The 27569-nt window shown below is 36.0% G+C and overlaps 1 protein-coding gene across 1 annotated transcript in view; it reads left to right on the forward strand.

Moving 5' to 3' along the window:
- The window catches only part of LOC149839337 (uncharacterized), a 78831-nt gene that overhangs the window by 5339 nt on the left and 45923 nt on the right, over positions 1-27569 (forward strand). The window contains exons 2-5 of the mRNA XM_090002475.1: positions 6927-7025; positions 8414-8565; positions 22569-22641; positions 26347-26469. Coding sequence (XP_089858601.1) covers positions 6927-7025; positions 8414-8565; positions 22569-22641; positions 26347-26469 — 447 coding nt within the window. The remainder of the gene's footprint in view (positions 1-6926; positions 7026-8413; positions 8566-22568; positions 22642-26346; positions 26470-27569) is intronic.

Raw genomic sequence — 27569 nt, forward strand, 5'->3', positions numbered from 1 at the left:
ATTTCAGAACAGAACCTTTTTCTCTTCAAGACCACTTGAATTAATACACTCGGATGTTTGGGGTCCTGCACCAGTAATTTCTAAAGGAGGATTTGTTTACTATGTTATTTTTGTCGATGATTTCTCCCGACATACGTGGATGTACTTTCTCAAACATAAGTCTGAAGTATTTTCATACTTTCAAACTTTTCATAATATGGTTAAAAACAAGTTTCAAAATGATATTACTATTTTTCGCACAGATTCAGGGGGAGAGTTTTTATCCACAGATTTTCAAAATTATCTTAAATTGCATGGCATCACACATCAAAGATCTTGTCCTTATACACCTCAACAAAATGGACTGGCAGAACGAAAACATCGCCATATTATAGAAACCACTAGAACTTTATGAATAGCAAATCAAGTCCCTAAAGACTTTTGGGCAGAAGCTGCCTTAACTGCCACCTATCTCATTAATAGGATGCCATCTTCTTCGTTACAAAATATCACTCCCATTGAAAAACTTATGAACATTTCTCCAGACTACTCTAGATTAAGAATATTTGGGTGCAAATGTTTCATATTTACTGACAAAAATGATAAACTTTCCCCTCGTGCGATTCCCTGTGCCTTTTTAGGATATGCTGAAAATCAGAAAGGTTATAGATGTTTTGACTTCAAAAATAATAAACTATATGTGTCTAGAAATGTTTCCTTTCTTGAAAAGGAGAGCTTCTTTGATTTTAGAAAATTAAAAGACGTCACTGAGTACTCCTTTTTGCTAGATCTAACATCAACATCTGATGAATATGACCTTGATTGTAACTTTGATGATGATCACAAAATTATTGATCTTAATGTTGAAAATGAAGAAGTTCATAGAGATACTAGTATTCAATATTCCAGGCGACAAGAGTCTAATACTCCATGTGCACTTGAGAAATATTCTAACATTCCAACTAGACAATCATCCCGAATCTCGAGGCCTCCAGAAAAGTTTGTATCATACGAGTCTTTCTCACCCACATATAGGGCAGTTATTGCATTAATTCACTCATATGAAGAACCATCCACATATTTTCAAGCAAAAAATGATATCAAATGGATAGAAGCCATGAAAGCTGAATTAGATGCACTTGAAAAGGCTTCTACATGGAATATTCAAGATCTTCCTCCAGGGAAGAAAACTATAGGATGTCGATGGGTTTATAAAATTAAAACCAAGAGTGATGGTACTCTTGAAAGATATAAAGCCCGTTTAGTAGCCAAAGGTTATGCCCAAGAATATGGGATTGATTATGAAGAAACCTTTGCTCCGGTGGCTCGTATGACTACTGTCCGAACCTTAATTGCCTTAGCTTCTATCAAAAAATGGTCTATTTTTCAAATGGATGTCAAAAATGCTTTTTTAAATGGAAAGCTAGTTGAAGAAGTATATATGGAACCCCCTCCTGGTCTAAGTATTCCTAAGGGTAAAGTCCTTCGCTTAGAAAAAGCTCTTTATGGACTTAAACAAGCACCAAAAGCTTGGTATGATAGGTTTAGTCGTGTTATGATTGATATTGGTTTTCAATTCTGTTTAACTGACACTGCTTTGTTTATTAAGAATTCTGATGCAGGGATCATTGTGCTTCTTCTCTATGTGGATGATATGATCATCACCGGAAGCGATAAACAGGGAGTTGCAACAATCAAAACACTTCTTAAATCTCATTTTGAAATGACTGATTTGGGCTTGTTGAGATATTTTTTAGGCATTGAAGTTGCTTATTCTCCTAGAGGATATTTATTATCTCAGACTAAATTTGCTTTTGATATTGTTTTCAGGTCTGGTATTACTGATGATAAGAAAGTTGACACTCCAGAAGTTGTTAATGTTAAAATGAAGATTGATGATGGAGAACTTCTTGCAGACCCTACTCCTTACAGACAGCTTGTCGGGGCACTTTCCTATCTATCCATTACCAGACCAGATATAGCACATGCTGTTCATACAGCAAGTCAATTTCAACATGCTCCTACTTCTGTTCATATGGGAGCAGTCATGCGTATTATCAGATACATCAAGTCCTCTCTTTCACGAGGACTTTTCTTATCTTCCTCCTCTTCTCTTGATTTAATTGCATATACTGATGCTGATTGGGGAGGTGATCCCAATAACAGACACTCAACCACTGGCTTTTGTGTCTTTTTAGGAGAATCATTAATCTCGTGGAGGTGTAAAAAGCAGCAGAAGGTATCTCTCTCATCCACCGAAGCTGAATACAGAGCCATGGCAACCACGACCATGGAAGTAGTTTGGCTCCGACGACTGCTTGCTGACATGGGAGTTGAAGCAACAAAGGCTTCACAAATGTGTTGTGACAACAAAAGTGCGATCTACATTGCCAGTAACAGAACATTCCACGAACGCACCAAACACATCGAAATGGATTGTCACTACGTCAGAGAGGAATATCTACACGGGATAATTGATCTGCCATATGTCACTTCAGAATATCAGTTAGCAGACTTCTTTACAAAGCCTCTCGCTGCTCCCCGATTTCACTTTCTCTTAGACAAACTTTCGCTCATTGTACCGTAAGTTTGAGGGGGAGTGTTAAAATGTAAAACTGTACATATATGTATATATAATAATATTATATTATTATATATATATATAAATACATTTTTAATTTCTTTCTTTTCTGTATTTTTTTCCTTTATTTTTATTTTTTGTTTTTATGTCATCTAGTTCAGTTTGAACTAGAATGACTGTTGCTAGTCAAGTCCTGTCCAGACTTGACTAGCAATAGAGCTGTTGGACTGACACAGTCCAACAGCTCTTAATAGAGCTGTTGGACTGACACATTCCAACAGCTCTAAATAGAGCTGTTGGACTGTGCCCAACAGCTCTATTGAGTCCTCTTTCAGCTGTGTATATAAAGGGGTGCAGCCCCTCTTGTATTTTACTCCAATGCTTCTTAAGCAATTGGTTTTTCATATCAATAAAGAATACATTTTTTATTTTTATTTTGTTTCCAGTTATACCCTTTTTAAGGGTTATGCTTTAGTGTCATTCTTGACACTTGCTCTTGTTAATCAAAGCTCGTGTTTCGAAGATCCCCATTTCATTTCATCTTCATGCACATTATCATCACCATCTTTATTGACATTTAAGGGATCATCCCCTATGTCATCCAAGGAATCATCACAAGAATTCAACTCTTCTTGTGGCAAAAGATCAAATAAAATGGTATAATCGACTTCATTGTTTTCCTTGGTATTCTCAAAACCATTTTTATTTTTAAAAAAGGTTACATCTTTAGAAACATAATTTGTTACCCTTAAGATCAAAACATCTATATCCTTTTTGTTTTTCTCCATAATCCATGAATACACATTCAATGACTTTTGGAGACAATTTATCTCTTTTATAAAAGAGCACAAAACACTTACAACCAAAGATCCGCAACCGTTTGAAATCGGGTGCTTTTTCAAATAATTTTTCATAAGGGGATATGTTTTGCAAAGATGATGAAACCGTTCTATTTATCAAATAAGTTGATGTTAGAGCATCTTCGGCCCAAAAACATTTTGGAATGTCTTTAGAAATAAGTAGTGTCCTAGTGGTTTCTAAAATATGTTTATGTTTTTTTTTGGCTAATCCATTTTGTTGGGGAGTTCTAGGACATGATTTTTTGTGACAAATTCCGTTTAGTTCTAAATAATTTTGAAATTCATTTGATAAGTATTCACCACCCGAATCAAATCTAAGAATAGAGATGTTGCTTTGAAATTGATTTTTGACAAACATATGAATTTTTTTAAAGAATGAGAAAACATCGGATTTGAAATTAAGAAAGTATATCCATACATATCTATTGAAATCATCAATAAAGGTAATATAATATGAATATCCTCTTTTTGATATGACGGGAGAAGGTCCCCAAACATCTGAATGCACTAATTCAAAAGGTCTCTTAGTGACAAAGGTTCTATTCGGAAAGGGAGTAGATTTCATCTTTTCAAAGATACAATCTTTGCAAATTAAATTTTTTTCATTGCAAAATGTTTTCTCAAAGGGAAGAAGATACATCTTTGAGAAGCTTGGGTGTCCAACTCATTTATCCCAAGTTTCAATATCTTTATCTTGGACATAATTACAAAAAGAGTTTAGAGGAAGGTTTAGGTAGTTCATGAAGTAGAGAACTCCTTTTCTATGGCCTTGCCCAATCTGTTTACCGGATCGAAGATCCTGAAGGAGAAGATGAAGCTATTGCGGCACCTGATGTGGATGAAGATTTGAGTAACATTTGAAGTGCCTCCGATAATTAAGCAAGAGAAAATGAATATTTTCCTTTAATTGGTTCTTCCTTCTTTGGTATGGTTGCTTCAACAAAAGCTATCTTATTTTTAGGAGTTTCATATAACTTGGGACAATTAGGTCGTAATAACCCGGTTCATGGCAATGATGACAAATAGCCTTCTTGTAGCCTCCATTATAGTTATTTTGTCTCCTAGAGTGTGGAGGCTTTGTAGGTTTTTACATGATTCCTGGGCTTGGACACGGCTAACACTTCATCTCTTTCTTTTATTATGCCAAGGCGAGTCTCCTCTTGGCATATTTCGGCAACGACATCCTCCAAAGGAAGAGGCTTAGATCTATGAAGGAGAGAAGATCTAACTTGTTCATATTCGGGCCTAAGCCCATATAAAAATTGAAAAAGTGCTCTTTTGCCATTTGCTCTCTTCTTAGTTCTACATCTTCACTAGCAACCCACTTGGGTTGAAGAAGAGATAGTTCATCCCATAAGGGACTAAGAGTGCTAAAGTAATCATGGACACTCATGTCCCTTTGTTTGATGGTACATATTTTTTCTTGAAGAAAAAATTGTCTTGCAAGATCTTTTTGTGTATACATACCTTTCATAAAAAAACCTGCCTCGTTTGCCTTGCGAAATTTAGCTATATTGGCACATATTTTGATCTTAACATTGTTCATAAACCATGTGAGGATTTTGGTATGCTTACTTTCCCAATCTTCTATTTTGGATTGATGGTCCTCAATAGCTTTTATGCGAGCTTTTTCTTCTAGAGCTTTTTTGTACCACCTTCCATCTTGGTGAGTTTGAGTTGAGGTTCCGGAATAGAACCCATCACATATCCACAAAGCTTCTTGGCTTTGAGGTTATTTTCCATGGCGGATGCCCACATCATGTAATTTGTACCATTCAACTTAAGGAAAAATCAATCTTTTGCTCATTTTCTATTGTAGCTTAAAGCGAAGAATGAGGAAGAGTACGAAGGAGCTCCTTAAATTGCGGCAAAAACGTTGATCCTCGAATCACGATCTATCAATGGTCACCTTTCAAGAGACCAAGAGCACAACCTTGCTCTGATACCATGTAATGAAGTACGCAAAATTACAAGGCTAAGATGCAAAAGCATCAAACAAGTCCAATAATAGACAATTACAAAGGCACAATGAGTATAAAAGTGCATAAGCACGAAGTCCATGATGGGACAATATAAAAAGCCTCAAAAGGACAATACCAACAAGTAAAAAATATAAATATTATTGAAGGAGGCTTGGAATACAATAAGAGAACAAAGGGGAACACCCCCTATTTATGTACAACAAAGGAGAGCGGGGAGGCCATTGGGAGCTCCCCTCACTGAGTCGTTGGGGAGATCCCAATGAGTTGGGGAGATCCCAATGACTCTGAGTGGGGCCCCAAATGGCATCCAAAAAATAAAAAGAAAAAAGAAAAAATACATTTAAGAAAGAAATAAAAAACAAAACTAAAAATATAGTTGTTTCTAGAAAACAACTATATGTACATATGAAAAGATGAAAATGCCCCTATCTGGCAAACTAACACAAAATAGAATATATATATATATATATATATATATTTTAACAGTTATCAACCTAACTTTCAGTATATAGCATACCAGGGTCACTAAGCACCTAGCAAACCTGCAATCCTGGTGACTTTGGGAAGGACCATTTGACTAAAATCAGCTCCACTACTATTGAAATGTCGAGTTACTGTTGTTGTGGATTGTTGCCCCAAGTAGAGAGCCCAGATACTATGAGATAGGATCTAACACAGTTCACAACAATTAATTACAGCAGAACAGCATGTTAATGTTCTATTGTATTTTCTATTTCTTGCTTTAAGTTTTTTGTTTGTTTGTTTTCTGATGGCCAAGCTTGGGGGTTTGAACTTTGATCCCAGTGTTCAAACTTCAAACCAAGCCCCCACACAGGTAGTTTGACTCCACTGATTCAGCTATTGGATTCAACCCCCTTTAAATATGGTTGCTTGGCTGTACAATTGGATAAGTTGGTGGGTGTATGTTTCTTGCGTAGGGTCTGTTCCCTAAAGTGATACTAGATCAGTTGTCTTTGCAAGTGGTGGTTATGGTTGAAATATAGTTCATTACTGGGATACATTATGATAAATTGGTTCTTGAACACAAGTCATTGCTTTTTGGCGCGTTGAAGTTAACCACTCACGGGCTGAGGTTTGTAAGGATAGACATTTGGAAATAGCATTCATGAATATTGTTAGAAAAACATGATTCGTGCATCGGCTTTCAACATTTATGTTTGGGTTACCAATATGTTTATTTGGTAGATTGTCTTATTGAAATTTACTTCTAGAGTGGCCAATAGTTTTACTTATTGTTGTCATAATTTCGTTATTGAGTGCTCCCACTATGGAAGCTAAGGTTTTAATGGCTTCTGCCTATCTTGTTTTATAACCCCTAATAAAATGGCCCACATGTTAGAGATACGATTCTATGATGAAGATTGCTTTTTCTGAGTCCTCTGGGTGTATTGGCTGAGTTGGTGGTCTGATTCTTGTTTTCAAGGGAGAGTATTGCTTTGTGATCTATGCTGGTCTTTTATGCTACAGCTCCCATATTCTCATGAGTATTTTCCTTTATACCAGGATGATGGGAGTTCAGTGTCTATATTTTCTCTATCAGGAAATAATGCACAAGATGGACACTTGGCAGCTGGCAGGAATGGCGTCAAGCGTCTTCGCACAGTAAGCCTTCTGAATTTTATTCATTTTGGAATATCCAAAAAGTTGATCATGCTGCCTTAAATGGATGTAATGTCTTTAGCTCTGCAGACCAATTTTTGAGAAATGCATGGCCTACATCTGAATTGGCTTGATTCTGCATATTTTGGTTTGTTTTGTACCATTTCCTACTTACAGTTGAACAAATTATTTCTTGGGTCTTCTTATTGATTATGATTGCTGCATATTATTTTTGTTGACATCCTTGTTGTTTTTTATTAATCTTTCCAATGCAATTCTACTTAAATTTTGAAATAATACAATATTGATTGATGTTCTGTTCCCAGATGAATTTTTTCTTCCATACTTGTAAGCTTGTGATGGATTTTCAATCAAAATAAATGTGTTTGGAGAACCCTCGTCTAATAGCAGTTCATATCTGATCATAATGGGTCTGATCAATCAACTGATTTCCTTGGTCGATTGGATCTGCGACTCTCTTAAAAACAACTTCTAGTTTTATGATAGTATATAACATTTTGTATTGTTCCTTTTCAGATCTGGACCTAGAATAAAAAGTTTATAATTGAATTTTCTAACATGCATCTATGAAAAGTTAACTGTTACAGGAAGAATCTTTAGTTTTTGTTATTTCTTTTTTCTTTTCAAGTTTGAAAGGCTCCCTGGACATCTCTGTGGGCTTTCTTTGTATGGATTTTTTGTCCTCTTGTGCTGAATTTTAATCTTGCTGCTAACTTGAATTAGTCAATACTGGTGGAGTTAATGACCTGACCTTTTTTTTTAATTTACATTTTCCTCCGCACATTTGACAGTTGTTTTTTCTTTGAACCTCTTCATTACTCATGGAAGACATACAGTGTCTATATTGTAACTTACCTTTGGTTAAAAATTTCATTTCTATGACTTACACTGATCAATATTCTACATAGGAATTGGATTTCTCCATAATATGTGTTTTGTTGCCTTTTGGGGTTCTGTGTACTGAATCTGCTGATTTGACATAGTTGGTGTTTTGCTGACGTTATGGAGAGGATGTTCATATTGACTAAGCTTATATTAATGATTATGTCATGATGTAATTTAATTTTTTCCTGAGTTTGTCACATCTAGTGTCCCACACTTTTCCCATAGTCATTTAACTTAAAGCTGCTAGCCATTTGTAAATCCTGTTTTCATTTGTGATGTCCCTCAAGTGAAGGCACAAGCAGTCTCTTATATTTCTCCAAGCTAATCCAATAGGAAATGCAGGCAAAATGGCTGCTTGTTTGGAGTTTTTGTGATCTTTTTTGAGTGTCGACTGTTCGCTCCATTTGCTTTTGTGCTTTTGCTCCCCTATTATCTCGTGTTCCTCTCATTGAGTAATACTAATCATTAAAGGAAAAACATTGCAGGTTAGGCATCCAAATATTTTGTCTTTTCTTCACAGCACAGAGGTTGAAGCTGTTGATGGTTCCATTGCTAAACCAACTATTTACATTGTAACAGAGCCTGTTATGCCACTTTCTGAAAAGATAAAGGAGCTAGGTTTAGAGGGTACACAAAGGTATGCAAATGTTGTTCCCATCATTAGATAATGTTGCTTGCTTATATTCTTTGTTTCTATCTTTGTGGCATAATAAGGTAAACAGTGTTTTGCTGCAAATATATTTGGAAAGACTTTTATCTTCTCATCTTATATATCTTAGTAAAGCCTTAATTTAAGTAGTATAATGATAGTTATTATTATTCACCTTATGCATGGAAAAAAGTTGGTTCAAATGTGTTCTACACCATGTGATATAGAGTTCACAAGTAACACAAATTTCTTATTTGATGTCTCTTCATTGTGCTGGTGGCTATCAAATGTCAATTTTGCAAATTCACGTCATACTGTTGTGTTAACTTTACTCAACAGATTAATGTGCTTTCGCAATCTCTTTCAAAGGCATGATTAAGGGATTCTCTTCAGGATGTGAATGGGAACCACACATTATAGTTCTGGACTAGTCTATTAAAGTTATATGATGGTTCTTAAAATTGTATCAGTGCTTGCTTTAAGTTCTGAAGCTGTAAACCTGAAATAGACAAAGCCTAAAAATATCTAGTTATTACTTTAACTGTAAAACAGTTGAAGGTAAACTGTAACCATAAATAGTCTTGGCTTCTTACTTTTGATCTTCTGCATAGTTTGCTTTCTTTATTCATTATATGGCGGTAGAAAGATTAAAAGCCCATATTTTTTCAACCTTTGTATATTTGTTCTTCCTGCAACAGCTTAACAACTATGTCACATGGGTGCGGGTGCGGGGATTCAACACTTCCAAAAAACCCGGGTGTGGGGGTGCGGCAGGGGCAAAAATGTAAAATATATATATATATATATATATATATATATATATATATATATATATATATATATATATATATATATATATATATATATATATATATATATAAGGGGGGTCCGGGGGTTCCCCCCGGCGCGGGTCCATTTCATAGGGCAATTTAAAAAAAAACCCAAAAAAATGGACCAAAATGACCCTGGGTGCGGTCAACGCACCCAGGGACGGGTTGACCGCACCCGGTGCCGCACCCGCACCTGCGTCGAGTCGCGTCGACGCGGGTGCGGCACCCTGCTAGCCGAATCCCTGTGACATAGCTTAACAACTGTCACATGGACTCTTCAAAAGGGTTGCCACACCCGCGTCGATGCGACGTGCTGCAGGTGCGGCACCCAGTGCGGCTAATACAAAAATATGCTGCACTGGGTGCGGACAACCCACACCTAGGGTTATATTTGTCAAAAAATAGACTCGGTCAACTTTGTCTAAGTACATTTTGGTCCATGTCTTAGAAGAAGAAGAAAAAGAGGAGTAATGAAGAGAGAGCGAGAGAGAGGTACACGTACCACCTTTACCTTCTTCTTCTCTTACTTGCAGAGAGAGAGAGAGAGAGAGAGAGAGAGAGAGAGAGAGAGCTGACTTTGGTGGGGTTATAAAGGGGGAGAGATTGAGGCTACAAAGAGAGGGAGAGAGAGGGGCGGTGTGGGTGAGGTTTACGAAAAGAGAAAGAGAAGGAGAAAGGGAGAGATGCGGTGGGGGTGAGGTAGGGTGAGGGTTACAAAGAGAGAGGGAGAGAGGGGCAGTGGGTGAGGGTTACAAAGAGAGAGAGTGGACAGATGCAGAGAGGGGCCGTGGGTTACGAAAAGAGAGAGAAAGAGATATGAAGAGAGGGGCGGTGGGTGAGGGTTATGAAAAGAGAGAGAGAGAGAGAGAGAGAGAGAGAGTTCTTAAGATTAATGTACCTTTTGTATATCTAATATATACGTATATATATGTATATATTTAAAAATATATATATATATATATATATTAAGTATCTAGTTGAGGACTCTCTCTATCCTCTCTTTCCTCTATTTTTCATCTTCTTTTCTCTATAAATTGGGATGGGTGTGTGCTTTGTAAGGTGTGAGAGTGATGGGTAGTATTAGGTATTTTTTGTGTGTTTTGAGAGTTATGTAGTGTGGAATTTATGTAATTTTTTGTTGTATTTTATTTGTGTTATTTATTAATGAAGATATTCATTCATATTCAATATGTTTCACCTTTGTTGTTATGATCTTGTCCAAATGCATTATGTTTCAACTCTTGGAGCTCTTTTTGGAGTGTATCGAGGTCCGTGCTATTTCGTGACATGCTATAAGAGTTTGGCATTTTGATCTTGGTATCTTGTTCGTGTTTGTTCTTCTAAGGAAGATTCTTAATTGATGTATGGATTGGAGTCAATGATTTGACATTCTGGTATGTGTTTCTTATTTGGTGAAGTGCCTATGGTAAAATTTCAAAAATTGATTTTTGGTATTTTATGTTGAAAAATTGGACTTGTTTTTTTAACTAATTGAAATTTCTTTTAAAATTCTTTTTAAATATATTATTGTTTTGTTGGCTCTTGCATTATCTTGTTGATTCAAAGTATATTTTGAGTATGCTAGTACCTTTTTTAATTATCAAAAGATGTTAAAAATTATGTACTAAGTAAATATGTTATTTCTTAAGGATTTTAAAATTATGATTACATGTTTTTCATATTTCTTGCACTTTGATGAATAAATAAAATATTTTTGTAATTAAGCCTACTTGCGTATGCCCTTTTATGGGCTTTGTTGGTGTGTCTTTTGATACTTGTTGTGTTTGTTTAGATCTTTGGTGGACACTTTTGTTCTTAATTGTAGGCTCTTGATTTATTGCATACTTGTTAAATATAATTTAATTTATTGTGCCCTTTTTGGTACATACTCTTTGTGGTTTTCATGTATCCCTAGTGGCTTTTGTGACCATCTCTTGGCAAATACTTATATCACGCACCATATGCTTATTCCTATATATGACTTGCATTAATCTTATATGGGTTAATGTGTTACTTCATGTATGTTTGGATGATATTGCTTATTAAAGAGGAAGATTATTGTCATCATGCACTCAAATATACTTTTTAATATTTAATGTGTTTCTTGATTATGTATTATATCTTAGAGGATTCTTGTATTTATGCTTCCTCTTCAGCATTGTCAAAACTTATTTTTGAAAAATTCTTGTCATTGAGTCTTTAGTGACTTTGTGTTCTTGCCCATTGGTAATTTATTGACTTGGGTACTTATGACCTCTTGCAAATCTTAAATGGTTTCTTTCTTTGATATTTTATATCATGATTCTTAGAGATTTTATATTCATTGCATTGTGATAAAATTTCTTGTATGACACATGTAGAGATTGTAATGAAATACCAGCCTTCAAAAAGAACACAAATGTTGACAAGTGTTTATGAAAGACACATTAATTAACCAAAACCCACAAAAGGGCACAAATAAGAAGGCACAAGAATAAAATGAATAATCTTTATTAACATCACATAAAATGCTTAAAAAGCATTAATACAATTGGAGGGGGATAACCCCTATTTATACACATGAATGAGCTCTTGGAATAGAGCTAAGAGAAGCACAAGAGAGTCATTGGAGCTAGTCCAACGACTCTATTTGTAGCCGTTGGGCTATCTCCACCGACTCTCAAACTAGTCAACAATATATTGACTAGTTTAAGTTTAGTTCAAATGGAACTAGATATTAAAAGGAAAAATAAATAAATGAAAATAAATAAAGAAAAAATATTATATATATATATACAATTTTTAACACTCTCCCTCAAACTTACGGTACAATGATTGAAAGTTTGTCTAAGAGGAAATGAAATCTAGGAGTAGCGATAGGTTTGGTGAAGAAATCTGCTAATTGATATTCTGAGGTAACATAAGGCAAATCAATAGTCCCATGTAGATACTCATCTCTGATGTAGTAACAATCAATTTCAATATGTTTAGTGCGTTCATGAAACATCCGGTTGCTGGCTATGTATATCGCACTCTTGTTGTCACAACATATACGTGATGCTTTTGTCACTTCAACTCTCATATTAGCCAACAATCTTCTGAGCCAGACTACCTCCATGGTTGTGGTTGCCATAACTTGATATTTAGCTTCTGTTGATGAAAGAGAAACATTTTGTTGCTTCTTAAACCGCCACGAATTCAAAGATTCTCCTAAGAAAACACCAAAACTAGTGGTTGAGTGTCTGTTATTGGGATCACTTCCCCAGTCAGCATCAATATAAGCAATTAAATCCAATGAAGATGAAGCAGACAAGAAAATGCCTCGTGAAAGAGAAAATTTAATGTATCTAATAATATGCAAAATTGCTCCCTAATGAACAAAAGTGAGAGCGTGCTGAAATTGACTAGCTGTATGTACAACATGTGATATATTAGGTTGAGAGATAGGAAAGTGCTTCAATAAGCTATCTGTAAAGAGTGAGATCTTCAAGAGGTTCTTCATCATAATTCGCATTTTGGTGTTGACAACCTCAGGAGTATCAACTCTCTTATCATCTCCTGATTTCAGACCTGGAAACAATATCAAAAGCAAATTTAGATTGAGATAATAGATACTCTTTAGGGGAATAAACAACTTCAATTCCTAAAAAAATCTTAATAAACCCAGATCAGTCATTTCAAAATGATTTTTAAGAAGCCTTTTAATGTTTTCAACTCCCTGTTTGTCTCCTCCGAAAATGATCATGTCATCTGTATAAAGAAGGAGAATAATCATACCTGCATCAGAAATTTTAACAAACAAAAAGTGTCACTCAAACAAGATCTGAATCCAATATCGATCATAACATGACTAAATCTATCATAACAAGCTTTTGATGCTTGTTTAAGACCATAAAGAGCTTTATTTAAACGAAGAGCTTTACCCTTAGGAATACTTATATCAGGTGGTGCTTCCATATAGACTTTTTCAACAAGGTTTTTATTAAGAAAGACGTTTTTGACATCTATTTGAAATATAGACGATGGGCTAAGGCTACTAAAATCCTAACTGTGTCATCCTGACAATTGAAGCAAAAGTTTTTTCGTAATCTATTCTATACTCTTGAGAGTATCCCTTGACAACTAATCTGGCTTTATATCTTTCAAGAGTTTCATCACTCTTGGTTTTAACTTTCTATACCCACATACATCTTATGGGTTTCTTTCCTTGTGAAATGTTTTGAATAGTCCAAGTGTTAGCTTTTTCTAAGGTTTCTAATTCTACTCTCATGACTTCTACCCATTCAGAATGTTCTTTAACTTGAGCATAGGTTGAAGGTTCTATGTATGAGTGTATTAATGCAATGAATTCCCTATAGTTTAGAGAAAAGGATTCATAAGATACAAATTTAGCGGGAGGTTTAAAACTTCTAGATGGTTTTCTGGTTTGCGTTTCAGAATATTTTTCTAATGCATATGGAAGATTGGGATCCTTACGCTTGGAGTATTGTAAATAATTTGTGTCCTTCTGGATTTGCTCTTTATTAAATACATTGTCAAGGTGTTGTGAATCTGCCATATCTTGGCCATCATCAGGATCACATTCATAATCACAACTATCATGCTTTGAAGTTAAATCAAATAGAAAGAAATACTCAGTTTCTTCCTTAGCATTTTCAAAATAAAAAAAAACTTTCATTTTCTAAAAAGGACACATTTCTTGAAACATACAATTTTTTATTTTGAGGGTCATAACATCTAACTTTTTTTATTATCTGCATAACTTAAAAAGGCACAAGGGATAACACAGGGAGAAAGTTTATCATTCTGTTAGTGAAGACAAAGCATTCTCATCAAAAACTCTTAATTTAGAGTAATCAGGAGATAATTTAACAAGTTTTTCGATTGGAGTTATATTTTTTAGTGATGAAGATGGCATTCTGTTAATAAGATAGGTCGCAGTTAAGGTTGCTTCAGCCTAAAATTCTTTTGGTACTCAAACCATTTTGTTGTGGTGTGTGAAGACAAGATCTTTGGTGTGTGATGCCATGTAAATTGAAATAATCCTTAAATTCTTTTGATAAAAATTCTCCCCCTAAATCGGTACGAAAAATGGAAATATCATTTTGAAATTTGTTTTTGACCATTTTGTGAAATGTTTGAAAATGTAAAAAAAGTTCAGATTTATGTTTAAGTAAATCCAAGTATGCCTAGAGAAATCATCAACAAAAATCACATAATATGTGTATCCACCTTTTCATATGATCGGTGCAGGTGAATGTATTAACTCAAGTAGCCTAGAGAAAACAAAAGTTCTGTCATGAAATGATAATTTCTTCATTTTACTAAGAATACAATCTTTACAAGCAAAATTTTCAGAATTACAATATTTTTCTAAACTTGTAAAATGTTGGATTTTGTATATGTGAGGATGACCAAGTTTTTTGTGCCACAAATCTAAATCCAATTTCTGAACGTTATAACAAAAAGTATCCTTGAGTAATTTCAAAAAATCCATATAGTAGAGACCTCTTTCTCTGTGGCCTTCCCCAATGAGCTTCCCTCACTAACAATCCTGTACCCAACAACCATCAGAAGAGAAGAAGATATTACATCCATTATCAGATATTTGAGAAACAAATAAAAGATTTAAATTTAACTTGAGAATATATCTAACTTTTGAAATAAAAAATTTGTTGAAATTTTTTAAAATTACTTATTCCTTTTATTTCAAGAGATGTACCATCGGCCGTGAAAACATTTAGCACACTTGAGTTATTACGACATTCAATCAAAATACCACTATTTGGGATCTTGAAAAGAAGCACTAGAGTCAAGAAGCCAAGGAGATTTATCGGGATCAGAGAAGGTTGAATGAAACTGCGACTCCAGTTGATGCCATAGTTGATGAAGATGAAGATGCTCCTTTGAGAAGAGGTTAAAGTATTTCCATTAGTTGTGCCATAGATACAGGAGCATCTTGATTACTTGGATCTTTTAACTCTTGTGATGAGCCGACCAAAGCCATCTTCTTGTCATCTCTTCTTCTTAATTTGGGGCATTGAGGCCTATAATGTCTCGGTTCACGACAATGGTGGCAAATCACTTTTCTTTTGTCATAATCATTACCTTGTCCTCCAAAATGAGGTGGTCTATAGGTACGCATGAAATTCCCCGGTCTAGATATGGCTAGAACAGAATCATCTTCATTTTTTGAAATATACTTCTTTAGCCTATTCTCCTCTATAGTTAATTCCTCAATAGTATCAACAATAGAGGAAACTTTTCCTCTATCTAGAAGAGTTGATTTGGTGGTTTCGAATTTCGGCCTTAAATCATTCACAAATTAGTAAAAGTGCTCTATATTAAGTTGTTTTTGGCGAAACTCGATATCTCTGGGGCAATGCCATTTTGGCTCAAGAAGAGACAATTCTTTTCAAAGTTCGGACAACTCGTTATAGTGTTCTCTAATACTCTTGTCGCCTTAGGTCATAGTTCGTATTTTGTCTTGCAAATTGCACACATGTGCAATATCTTTAAGGGAATACATATTTTTAAGGTATTCCCAAGCTTTATCGGCATGCTCAAATTATGCAAGACTTGAGCATTTTTTGACTGTTAATTAGCCAAGACATGATCTTGTCATTCCCAATTGTCCATTCTTTTCATTTTTTCTCATATGTGGCTAATGCCTTAGTCTTCTCTCCTTCCGTGAGAGGTACTTCTTTCTCATTTTCTATTTTGGTGATGATTAGTTTTGGTTCTAGATCAGAACCATCTACTAAACTCACAATCCTTTTCCTCAAATGTGATGCTTTATAATTGAAGCCCACATTACATAATTGGTATCATCCATTCTTACAAGGGTGAAAATGAGAGAAAAAAGAAGGTAAGAGAAAGAGAGAAGAAAAAAAATAAAATGAGAGAAAGAACAATAGCACAATCACAGTTTCACTATCTTTGAGGGGCGTCAACGATCACCACTCTTTTCTCCAGCTATGCAAGCATAAGGACACTTGAATCATGAACGAAGAAAAAGTCTTCTTCTTGCTTCAAAGGCACGGAAAATGAGGCAACACCTTTCAAAAAAACTCTAAGAGCTTCCAAGCTCTGATACAATATTATGAAATACCAGCCTTCAACAAGAGCATAAACGTTGACAACAAGTGTCTATAAAAGACACTAACCAAAACCCACAGGACACCAATAAGAAGGCACAGGAATAAAATGAATAATCTTTATTAACTTCATATAAAATGCTTAAAAAGCATTAATACAATTGGAGGGGGGATAACCCTTATTTATAGGCATGAATGAGCTCTTGGAGTAGAGCTAAGAGAAGCACAAGAGAGTCATTGGAGCTAGTCCAACGGCTCTCAAACTAGTCAACAATATGTTGACTAGTTTAAGTCTAGTTCAAATGGAACTAGATACTAAAAGGAAAAATAAAGAAATAAAAAATATATTATATAAAAATGTATATTATATATCATATATATATAATATACATATATACTATGTGTATATACATTGGTATGTACACATAATATATATATATATATATCATATAAATATATATATGTACACTTTTTAATAGAGATAATTATGTATCTTTATGAATCTCTACATGTGGGACTCCATTTGTCTCATAGTAGACTTATGATTTAGATTTAGCTTCTTAAAACTATTATTCTTGTCTCTTTATTGATTTCTATTGGATTTTTGTGTCTTGGTGCATGTGTTCTTTGATTGGTAAATTTATGAAAGATAATCTAAAAATTTCGTCTTCTCTATGTTGATTGCGCAAATTGGAAATGATCAGTGTTTATTGCTTGCTTGTTCAAATTTGTAAAAAATGGTCATGGGACATCATGTATTGCATATAATTGCATCAATAGACATATTATTGTGCATATGATTGCACAAATTTTTATAAGGTTTTTACTTAACTTTATTGGACTTGATTTGAAACTTGCTTTTTCAAATCGGATATTTGATATGAACTCACCTATTTGGAAATTGAATTATGTATTTATTGCCTTTTGTGACATTTGGATTGTCCATTATAGAATTTTATATGATGCATCATTCTCTTGGCCTTATTTGTTCGGAGATGTTGGGCCTAGGCCTATGTCACACGGACTCGGCTAAAGGGTTGCCGCACCCGCGTCGACACGCACGGACTCGGGTGCGGCTTGGGACTCGGCCCGGACTCGGTCAACTCCGAGTCGGACTCGGTCAACGAGTCCGGGCCGAGTCCGACCACATTTTGGACTCGGTCAACTTTGACCGAGTCCAAAATTGTCCAGTTCGAGTTTTAAATTTTGTTTTGGATCCGGGTCGGGTCGGGTCCAAACCCGACCCAGATCCATTTTTTTGGCAGCCGAACCCTAAAAGGGGTTTATCGACAGGGAGAGGGGCTTACCCTCTTGATTTTGCCTCTCCCCCTCAGCCCCTGCAGCTTTCTCCTGCAACCACGCCGGCGATCCGAACTCCGGCGACAGGCAGCCACCGTCTCCCCCTCCATCAGGTATGTCGACCCTGCTCGTAGCCTCCCTCCCTACACCCTCTGCTCGCAGAGGAGGGGCTCGGCCCCCCTCCCTGCACCCTCTGCTCGCAGAGGAGGGGCTCGGCCCCCCTCCCTGCACCCTTTGCACGCAGAAGAGGGGCTCGGCCCCCCTCCCTGTACCCTTTGCACGCAGGGGAGGGGCTCGGCCCCCCTCCCTGCACCCTCTGCTCGCAGGGGAGGGGCTCGGCCCCTCCCTGCACCCTCTGCTCGCAGGGGAGGGGCTCGGCCCCCCTCCCTGCACCCTTTGCACGCAGAAGAGGGGCTCGGCCCCCCTCCCTGCACCCTCTGCTCGCAGGGGAGGGGCTCGGCCCCTCCCTGCACCCTCTGCTCGCAGAGGAGGGGCTCGGCCCCCCTCCCTGCACCCTCTGCTCGCAGGGGAGGGGCTCGGCCCCTCCCTGCACCCTCTGCTCGCAGAGGAGGGGCTCGGCCCCCCTCCCTGCACCCTCTGCTCGCAGTGGAGGGGCTCGGCCCCTCCCTGCACCCTCTGCTCGCAGAAGAGGGGCTCGGCCCCTCCAATATTCCCTGTTTTATTAACTTTATTTTATTTACTTATTTAATTATTTTCTTTTCAGTTTTCACTTTTCAGATATAATGGCGAGTTCTAGCGGTAGTGTCAATACATTTGGTTCAAGTTCTAACCCTGAATTAGATGTTTCTCAACCACTTTGGAGGCTTGTGACAAAAGGGATAAAAGCTAGTAGTGGTGGTGGTGGGAATGTGCAGTTTCATTGTAATCTATGTAAGACTGTTTTCACAGGTTCTTATACGCGTGTGAAAGCACATCTTTTGCATATTCGTGGTCAAGGAATTAGGGCATGTTCTGGGGTTGACAAAGACATGTTAAAGCAATTAAAAAAAGAACAAGAGGAAGCTGAAAAGAAGAAAATTGCAGAGATGAAAAACGATTCGATTAATTTGTCTTTTCCTATTGCTAGTGATACACAAGAAGAGCTTTTAAAGAAAAGAAAGATGGAAAACAATAAAACAATACAAGCGTCATTCAAAAACATGGCAAGAGCAGAAATTGATAAAAAGATTGGTCGATTCTTTTACTCAAGCTCAATTCCTTTTAATGTAGCTAGAAGTCCATACTGGAAAGATATGATTACATCTTTGGCTAATTGCAATTTGAGTGGTTATGTGCCTCCTAGTTCAGAAAAACTAAGAACAGTCATTCTTGCAGAGGAAAAAAATAGAATTGAAGACTTGCTAGAGACCCAAAAATTTGCATGGAAACGACATGGAGTGTCGATTGTTTCTGATGGGTGGACTGATATACAAAGGCGACCACTGATAAACTTCATTGCTTACTCACTAAATGGGCCAATCTTTTTGAAGACTGTTGATGCATCTGGAGAGTATAAAGATGCTGAATATTTAAAGAGATTATTTGTTGAAGTGATAAAAGAAGTGGGTGAAGAAAGTGTGGTGCAAATCATTACTGACAATGCTCCAGTTTGCAGTCGTGCAGGAATGAATTTGGCAAGTGAAGATACATATTCACATATTTTTTGGACTCCTTGTGCATCACACAGTTTAAATTTGGCACTTAAGAGTATATGCAATCCATCAAAAGATGATGCACATGCACATGAAATGTGCTTATGGATTGAGGAAATAGAGCATGATGTTCGAAATATTAGAAATTTTGTTGTAAACCATCATCATGCCCTTTCTATATTTAATAGGCATTCTGATCTCAAGTTACTGAAAGTTGCTGAAACTCGTTTTGCTTCTCTAATTGTTATGATAAAAAGAATTAAGCAACTCAAGAATGCATTGATGATGATGGTGGCTGATCAAGATTGGGATTTTTATCGTACTGAAGATGATGTCAAGGCTCAAGCTATCAAAAAATGCATCTGTGATGATTTTTGGTGGGATAAAATTACATATTTTGTTGAATTTACAGAGCCTATTTGGGAAATGCTGAGAGAAGTTGACAGAGATGTACCCATGCTTCATAGAATTTATGAAATGTGGGACAATATGATTGAAAAAGTTCAAAGTATCATTTTTAAACATGAGAAGAAAGATATTGCACTTGATGATTCAGAATTTTACAATCATGTACATTCAGTTTTAGTGAGAAGATGGGATAAAAGCAATACACCTTTGCATTACATGGCACACTCTCTCAATCCAAAATACTATGCAAAAAAATGGTTGACAACAGGTGTTGGTCGTGTTTCTCCAAATGAAGATCCTGGGATATCAAGAAATAGAATGATATATTTGGGAAGAGTTTTTAATGATCCTCACATGTTTAAGGTTGTAAATAGTGAGTTTGGCAAGTTTTTTACTGGAAGATTTGATTCTTTAGCAGCACTTGTGGCAAGGGACGAGGAAGATCCCCTTAATTGGTGGGCAACATATGGATCAGAGACACCAAATCTGCAACGTCTTGCAATGAAGTTGTTATCCCAATCTGCTACATCATCTTGTTGTGAAAGAAATTGAAGTACATATGCTCAAATTCACAACATTAAAAGAAACAAACTCACTAGTAAAAGAGCAGAGGATTTGGTATATGTTCACTCAAATCTACGATTAATTTCTCGCCGCACCAAAGAAGAGTATATGTACTTTTTTTTCTTTGTACTCAAAGTTTGTATTTAAATATTTCATATTTGTATTCAAAGTTTTAAGTTAGATACTAATATAATGATTTTTTGATGCAGTTGTGGACCATCCAAGAATTGGGATGTAAATCCAGAAGATTTTGACTTGGAGGGAGAACATAATTTACATACTCTCAACATGGACTACCTCGATCCTGTTCTTCCTTCTAATTCAGACGATGAGGCAGATTTATGATAAGTTTTGCTGTTTATCACACTCACAAGCTTCTTTATGTGTTATATTTTGGTAAGTTTGTGTTGTTAAGAATTGCTTTTTTTTTGCTTTAAAATTTACAATCTTTATGTGTTAATTTATTGTTATATATATAATTATAATATTTAAAATATATATATTTATAATATATATATATATATATATATATAGCCGAGTCCCCGTGTCCAAATTTTTTGGAATTGTGCCGCACCCGTGTCGCACCCGCACCCGCACCCATGTGACATAGGCCTAGGCGGTACCCCAAATAAGAATTTTTTTAAAAAACATACAAAATATGTAATCAAACTACTAAAATTAATAAGAAACATGTATACAACATAAAATCAATCAACAATAAGCAATAGACAAATAATATGTTGTCTGTAAAGCAATTATATTACATAACCTGCTCAAAAAAATTAAGAATAAATTAACAATTGAATAAACAAACCATACAACTAACACTGTGAATGAACAATATTCAAAAAATAAAATCATGTATACAAAAAAATTAAGAACAACAATAGACATAATACAATCAATAGACAAATAAGAAGAAATGAATAATTAAATAAAAGATAACAGTACATAGTTAACAAGAATTTGTTAACAATAAAAGCCAGAATTCCTTTTCTATTAAGATTTCCTAGTACTTAAATACACAAACACGCGGACACAATATATACCATACTCAGGAATTATTCTGTCAAATGAAATGGTAATCATGCTCTCTCTCTCATATATATATATATATATATATATATATATATATATATACTTCCTAGTACTGAAATACACAAACACACGGACACAATATATATACCGTAGTCAGGAATTATTCTGTCAAATGAAATGGTAATCATGCTCTCTCTCTCTCTCTCTCTCTCTCTCTCTATATATATATATATATATATATATATATATATATATAGAGAGAGAGAGAGAGAGAGAGAGAGGGGGGGGGGGGGGGGGAATGGACTTACCCTTTTTTGGTTAGGTCTCGTTAGGGCCTTCCAAAAATCGTACTTTCAAATATTTTTTGCTCAATCTGTACTGTTAGATGTGTTTATCATTGTTTACTCAATAGAGAACATGTATTTGATTAAGATTTTTCATGCTCAGATGTGTATTTTAAAGAGGTAAAAAAATCAATGTTTGATTTTATACTAAAATTTGATGATAAAATATTTACATTTTTTACATCAAATCAATTTGAAAGAAAGCTTGTTAGTAAATAAGCAATGATAGACACATCTAACGGTTCAGATCGAGCAAACAATACTTGAAAGTACGATTTTCTGAGGATCCTAATGGGACTTAACGAAAAAAGGGGTAGGACCATCCCCTTTATCTCTCTCACTATATATATATATATATAATTTTATTCTAAAGGTATTGCTATTTGTAATGTTAAAAGCATTCTTCTTGCTATAAAATTCTTAAGCAGGGAATGGCAGCAGGATCCAATTCTCTTCTACAAGCAATGAGGTGCAATATATGGATTTGGATGCAGAGGGAAACCCATTTATGCTTCTTAAGTTTGAGTAGCACTACAATTCACAATTGAAAATTATTACTTGTGTTTATTAATCAGTGGTTTACATGACTTGCTGGACAAAACAGTTCTATGATTATGCTGTCCTTTTCTCTAATATATTTAGCTTTTAGCCTCTTACACATGCATCTATTGATTTTGGTTATATAAAAGGAAACTTCTGCATACACTCATTGTTTTCTATAAATTTATGAATCAAGTGAAATGAACTGTTGGTTGTTGCTAATTTAACTGTTTGTTACAGGGATGAATATTATGCATGGGGACTGCATCAAATAGCTAAAGCCATCAGTTTCTTGAATAATGATTGCAAACTGGTAACATGTCAAGCTTAACTTTTGTCTGCCCATGCAGTTAAAGTTACTGCTCTTGTATCTTTCATCTTGTTGATGTTCTTGTACTTTTTTATTGGAAGTCCAAATTAAAGCTTTTGATTTTAGACTGTCACATAGGTGTGGGTGCGGATGCGCGATGCGGCATTTTAAAAAAACTTGGGTGCGGGGTTGCGGGGAGGGTGTATATATATATATATAAATATAATTTTTAACAGTTTTAAGTTAACACTAATGAAATTAAAACAACTATCGTATCATCAATTCATCATGCATAAATTCGTGCAATTAATCAAATTAACAATCTATAATTGCTACTACTCATCAATAAAAAGTAACACTACACTGGTTCCGAGGTGCATATATATATACATGTATGTGTGTGCATTTATATATATATATATATATATATATATATATATATATATATATATATATATATATATATATATAATATAGATAAATCTGGACTTGGTTAAGGTTAACTGAATCTACTTTTGGACAGAAATGAACCTCAATGTGGTTGACTTCACCTGACACAAAGGAAGCCGTGCCCAAGTGTTGCACCCTCATGGGTGCGGGTGTGGGTGCGATGCCCTGTTAGAAGAGTCCGTGTTACATAGATTTTAGATGTATTTTGTCAAAGTAATTTGTAGATTTGCAATCACTAGTTTGTGTGTGTGTGTGTGTTTTCTATAAGTCTTGATTTTTTATAATGTTAAGAGAGTATTATTATGGGAGAAGTAAATAATATATCACTGATCCTTGAAGATGAGTACCTTTATATATGGTTTATGATTTTAATTTTAGGCAGAGGCATTGATGGTTGGTGACATTTTTGTAATGTATAAATTTTCTTTTTTATATTGTATCCCAACATGGCAATTTATTGTATTGTCGTGGTAAATCACCATTACTCTAATCATATGAACATGTTGATAATCTATCCAATGTGATTTCTCTCATTGAGAACAATGATTATCTTCTCCTAATCTTATGCATCTATGCCAACATAGCTTTTCACTGTGTTGCATAAGGGCAGAGTGGTGAATTGCTATTTATCTTATTCAGAAGGGCATCCTAATAAATTGTAAAAATTCCATCATCTTGGCTTTTTTGACTTCTGTACCTCTGTCTAACAATGAACGGCACAAATGGGTCATTTGGTGATGAAGGTTGGTCAATTATTCAAAGTATTTAGAAAAATAGATTAGGAAAATGAAGGAATTTTTGGAAGAGAACGAAAACTTGAAACTGAAATGGTAATTGTAAATCATGAGTTTGTGATTTCTTTGAGAACATTGGAGAGCATAATCTGGGATGAGCAGTATTGTGCATGGGGGTAGTGAGAGGGTTGATACTCTTAGTGCCACTTCTTTTGTAAATTAAAAGTGAAAAGAGGTATTAAAGTCCTGTATGAAGGTTGTCTATGCCATTAATTTTAACGTCCAGTGCCGTCAATAAAGAATTTCGTCTTCACTGTAGTTTCTAGATTAGCCTTGAGCAACTCCTTGATTGTGGAGTACACAACATTTTCTCTAATGTGCATGAGAAACTATGGCATTCTTGTGTTTGTTGACACTTGTTTGACTATACATTTGTTGAGAGTTCGTAAATCTTGTGTATTAGGTGTTGTATTTGTTAATTCATGTAGTCAGGTACAGTGGGTGACCCAAAGTCCATTAATGTTCTGTGGGTTGGATAAATTAGTTTGAGTTTTAGTTGAGTTGAGTTTGAACCTGTACTGAACTCTTAAGGTTTTTGTCTACTTGGTAGTTGGTACTTAAGTAATCATTCTAAGGTGATTAGGGTATTGGATGAATAAAATTGAGTTTGGAGGCAGTTTCTCCCTCTAAGAGAAGTAATTTCTTCTTCTCCAAGGTGTCCCCCTTTCCTCTCTCTCTCTCTCTCTGCATGCATTTCCCCTTCTCCACTTCCATCTTTTTCCTCCTATCTTTTTCTCCCTTTTGTTTCTTCCTCTCGTCTCACTCTCTTTCCCCTCCTCTGTCTTGTTTCTATTCTCTCACCTTCTCCCTATCTCATGCGACCTACCATCCTCTCGTCCCTTCTGTCCATCCCCTGTTATCCTATATCTAGTGTGAACAACCAGCCAGACAGCCAGCCAACTACCTTACTGGTTAAGGCCTTGGCTTGTGTCCAAGACAGTGAGTGGCCTCTCTTGAGGAGTGCGCTTAGCTGCGTAACAGCTGGATAAAACTGATCCCCTAAGGCGATCAGGTTCCAACGTCTTCTAGGTCAAAGGTCGGATATGAACCCTAACATTTTATTGCAAGTTTCAGGAACAATAACATCTTGAACCCCCATTACTTGTGTATACCTATGAATTTTATATACTTTCTGGTGTGTATGTGCCAGTATATATACTCCAATATCACCAACATAAGACATTCCAGTGTTTTCCATCATTATTCGGCGTTGGATTGGCCAGAGCCACCCTGCTGGTTCTTGGCCAACCCCACACTAGAATGGTTAGGTCACCTGGGTGTAAACTTTAGCCATCTACTGTTATCAAGGGTAATTGTGTGAAACTATGTCACAGGGATTCGGCTAGCAGGGTGCCGCACCCGCGTCGACGCGACTCGACGCGGGTGCGGTCAACCCGATCCTGGGTGCGTTGACCACACACAGGGTCATTTGTGTCCAACTTTTTTATTAAAAAAAATATTTTGTGTCCACAACTCATCAGCTTTGTGTCCAAATTTTTTGACCCACGCATGCCGGGGGGAGCCCCCGGACCCCCCTTTCTGCAAGGGCAAAAACTCTGAATCAGGCTCCATAACTCATCAGCTCGACCCCTCCTCTGCACAAAGAGGGCGCAGGGAGGGGGCTCGACCCCTCCCATGCACAAATTATATATATATATATATATATATATATATATATATATATATATATATATATATATATATATATATATATATATTGCCGCACCCCCGCACCCAAGTTTTTTGAAAGTGCACCCGCACCCATGTGACATAGGTGTGAAACTGAACGCCTTTGTTGGTTTCCAGCATTGGCTAGTGCCACCCTACTAGCTTCCTATACACTCATGTCTACGAAATGAGAAAGTTTCACCATCTAAAGTGCTTTATGTTAGTAGCATGTGCTTTGCCCAGCACAAAACAGAGCACATATAGAGGCATCTGTTTTCATTTTTAGATAACCTCAGACATCCGCCTAGCTTGTACTGTAATCTTGCTTGTTCACAATGAGAAGATTGTTGTCTACTCCACTGCTTCTTTGTGAAAAGGCACCAAGCCAACAATGATATTTTTTCCAAGTGCTGGCATGTCTAAATGAGAAAGGCTTTGACGACTTGATTTTCACATTAGGTGTTGGACCTCAAACTTGCTTCATCTTGGCTGATGGTTCTTGGGTTCAGATTTGTTCTTGCAATTATCCTTCAAGTTCAGCAGCAAACTTGTGAAACTGAACAAGCCAGAGGAAAATTGTTTTGCGCTCTATTTATTCATTATATGGGGTTAAATTGGATTTCCTCTACTTTGGTGTAGAATCTCAAATGAAATTGACAAATGAAACATTTTGTTTGGTTTGAATTCGTTGGATGTTGTTCCTTTTTTTCACTTTTTAACCCTCAATTTCATGTATGTGGCTTTTCAGTGATTGAAGTTTGTCAAGATTTCCTAATTTCTTTTACTTTGGTTGTAGGTTCATGGTAATGTGTGTTTGGCTAGCGTAGTGGTGACACCAACACTAGACTGGAAGCTTCACGCATTTGATGTATTGTCTGAGTTTGATGGAAATAATGAATCTTCTACGGGTCCAATGTTGGTAAATGGTTGTCTATCTTCTCTCAGTGATCTCCTTCGCCATCTCTGGTTCTCAGCATTTTGACTTTTGGCTGTTTCTCTTTAATTGTTTATCATATTTATATTTTTCTTAAATGTTGGTGCAACCCACCAGATCTTTTGGGAGACTTCATAAATGACATTTATTCTCCAGTTTTCGGAGCCTGGGAAAATGTCCATCGCCACCATAGGCATTCTGTTTATCATATAGAGAGAAATTTGGACATTTACTAACAGTGCTTTTGAAGTGCACAATGCCTTTTAATGTTATAATGCCCATTGTGCTGTCAGGTAATGTGTGGGACCACCATGTCGTTTTTAAATTCATTAGATGTATAAATTTGTGGTGAGCTTGTTAACATCCTCAAATGTTCCTGGAAGTTAACAATTTATGTTTGTGTGTGTGTGTGTATGTTGTGTTGTGTGTGTGTGTGTTCATTTGTGCGCGTGAGTGCTCATGCATATTTTTTTGTTAAGATAAGCTTCTAATATATATATATATATATATATGAATACCCATCAGGGGTATTCTTGTCAATTTAGCTTGTAATAGAAGTCAGCCCATTAAGGGTTGACTGTTTAAATTGTTATTTTTTGTTTTTGTAGTTTTTACTTTTTGGTACCTTGATTGGGACAACTCCAACTAGCTGTTGGAGCTGCTCCCAACGGTCACGCTTTAAGCCCTTGTAAACTTCAATGCCTTTTGATCATTTTATGTAATACAAAAGCTTTTATTTGACCCCTTGTGTGGGTGGTGTGGATTGATCAATCAAGTGTTCTTCTTGGTTGGTTGTGTTCTTGTAAGTACGTAAGAGATATTTGTATGCTTTTGTTTTCATTTCATTACATGGTATCAACGCTTTGATGCTCTTAGGTTGTTATTCATTTGGAAAGGCCAAGAGGAGGATCGTGAGATTGGTAGAGCATCGGTTCGCGGGATCATTGCATCGGGAAGCGCAATATCAAAGATCTCATCAAAAAAAATTCATGCTACCTTCATTTCTCTATTTCTCTCTCTCATTATTGTAAAAATTGAGGATGAAAGAGAAGTGATCATCTCTATTCCCGTGAGACTCGACGATA

This window comes from Nuphar pumila, chromosome 4 (assembly GCF_984573655.1).
Source record: "Nuphar pumila chromosome 4, dmNupPumi1.hap1.1, whole genome shotgun sequence".
NCBI lineage: Eukaryota > Viridiplantae > Streptophyta > Magnoliopsida > Nymphaeales > Nymphaeaceae > Nuphar > Nuphar pumila.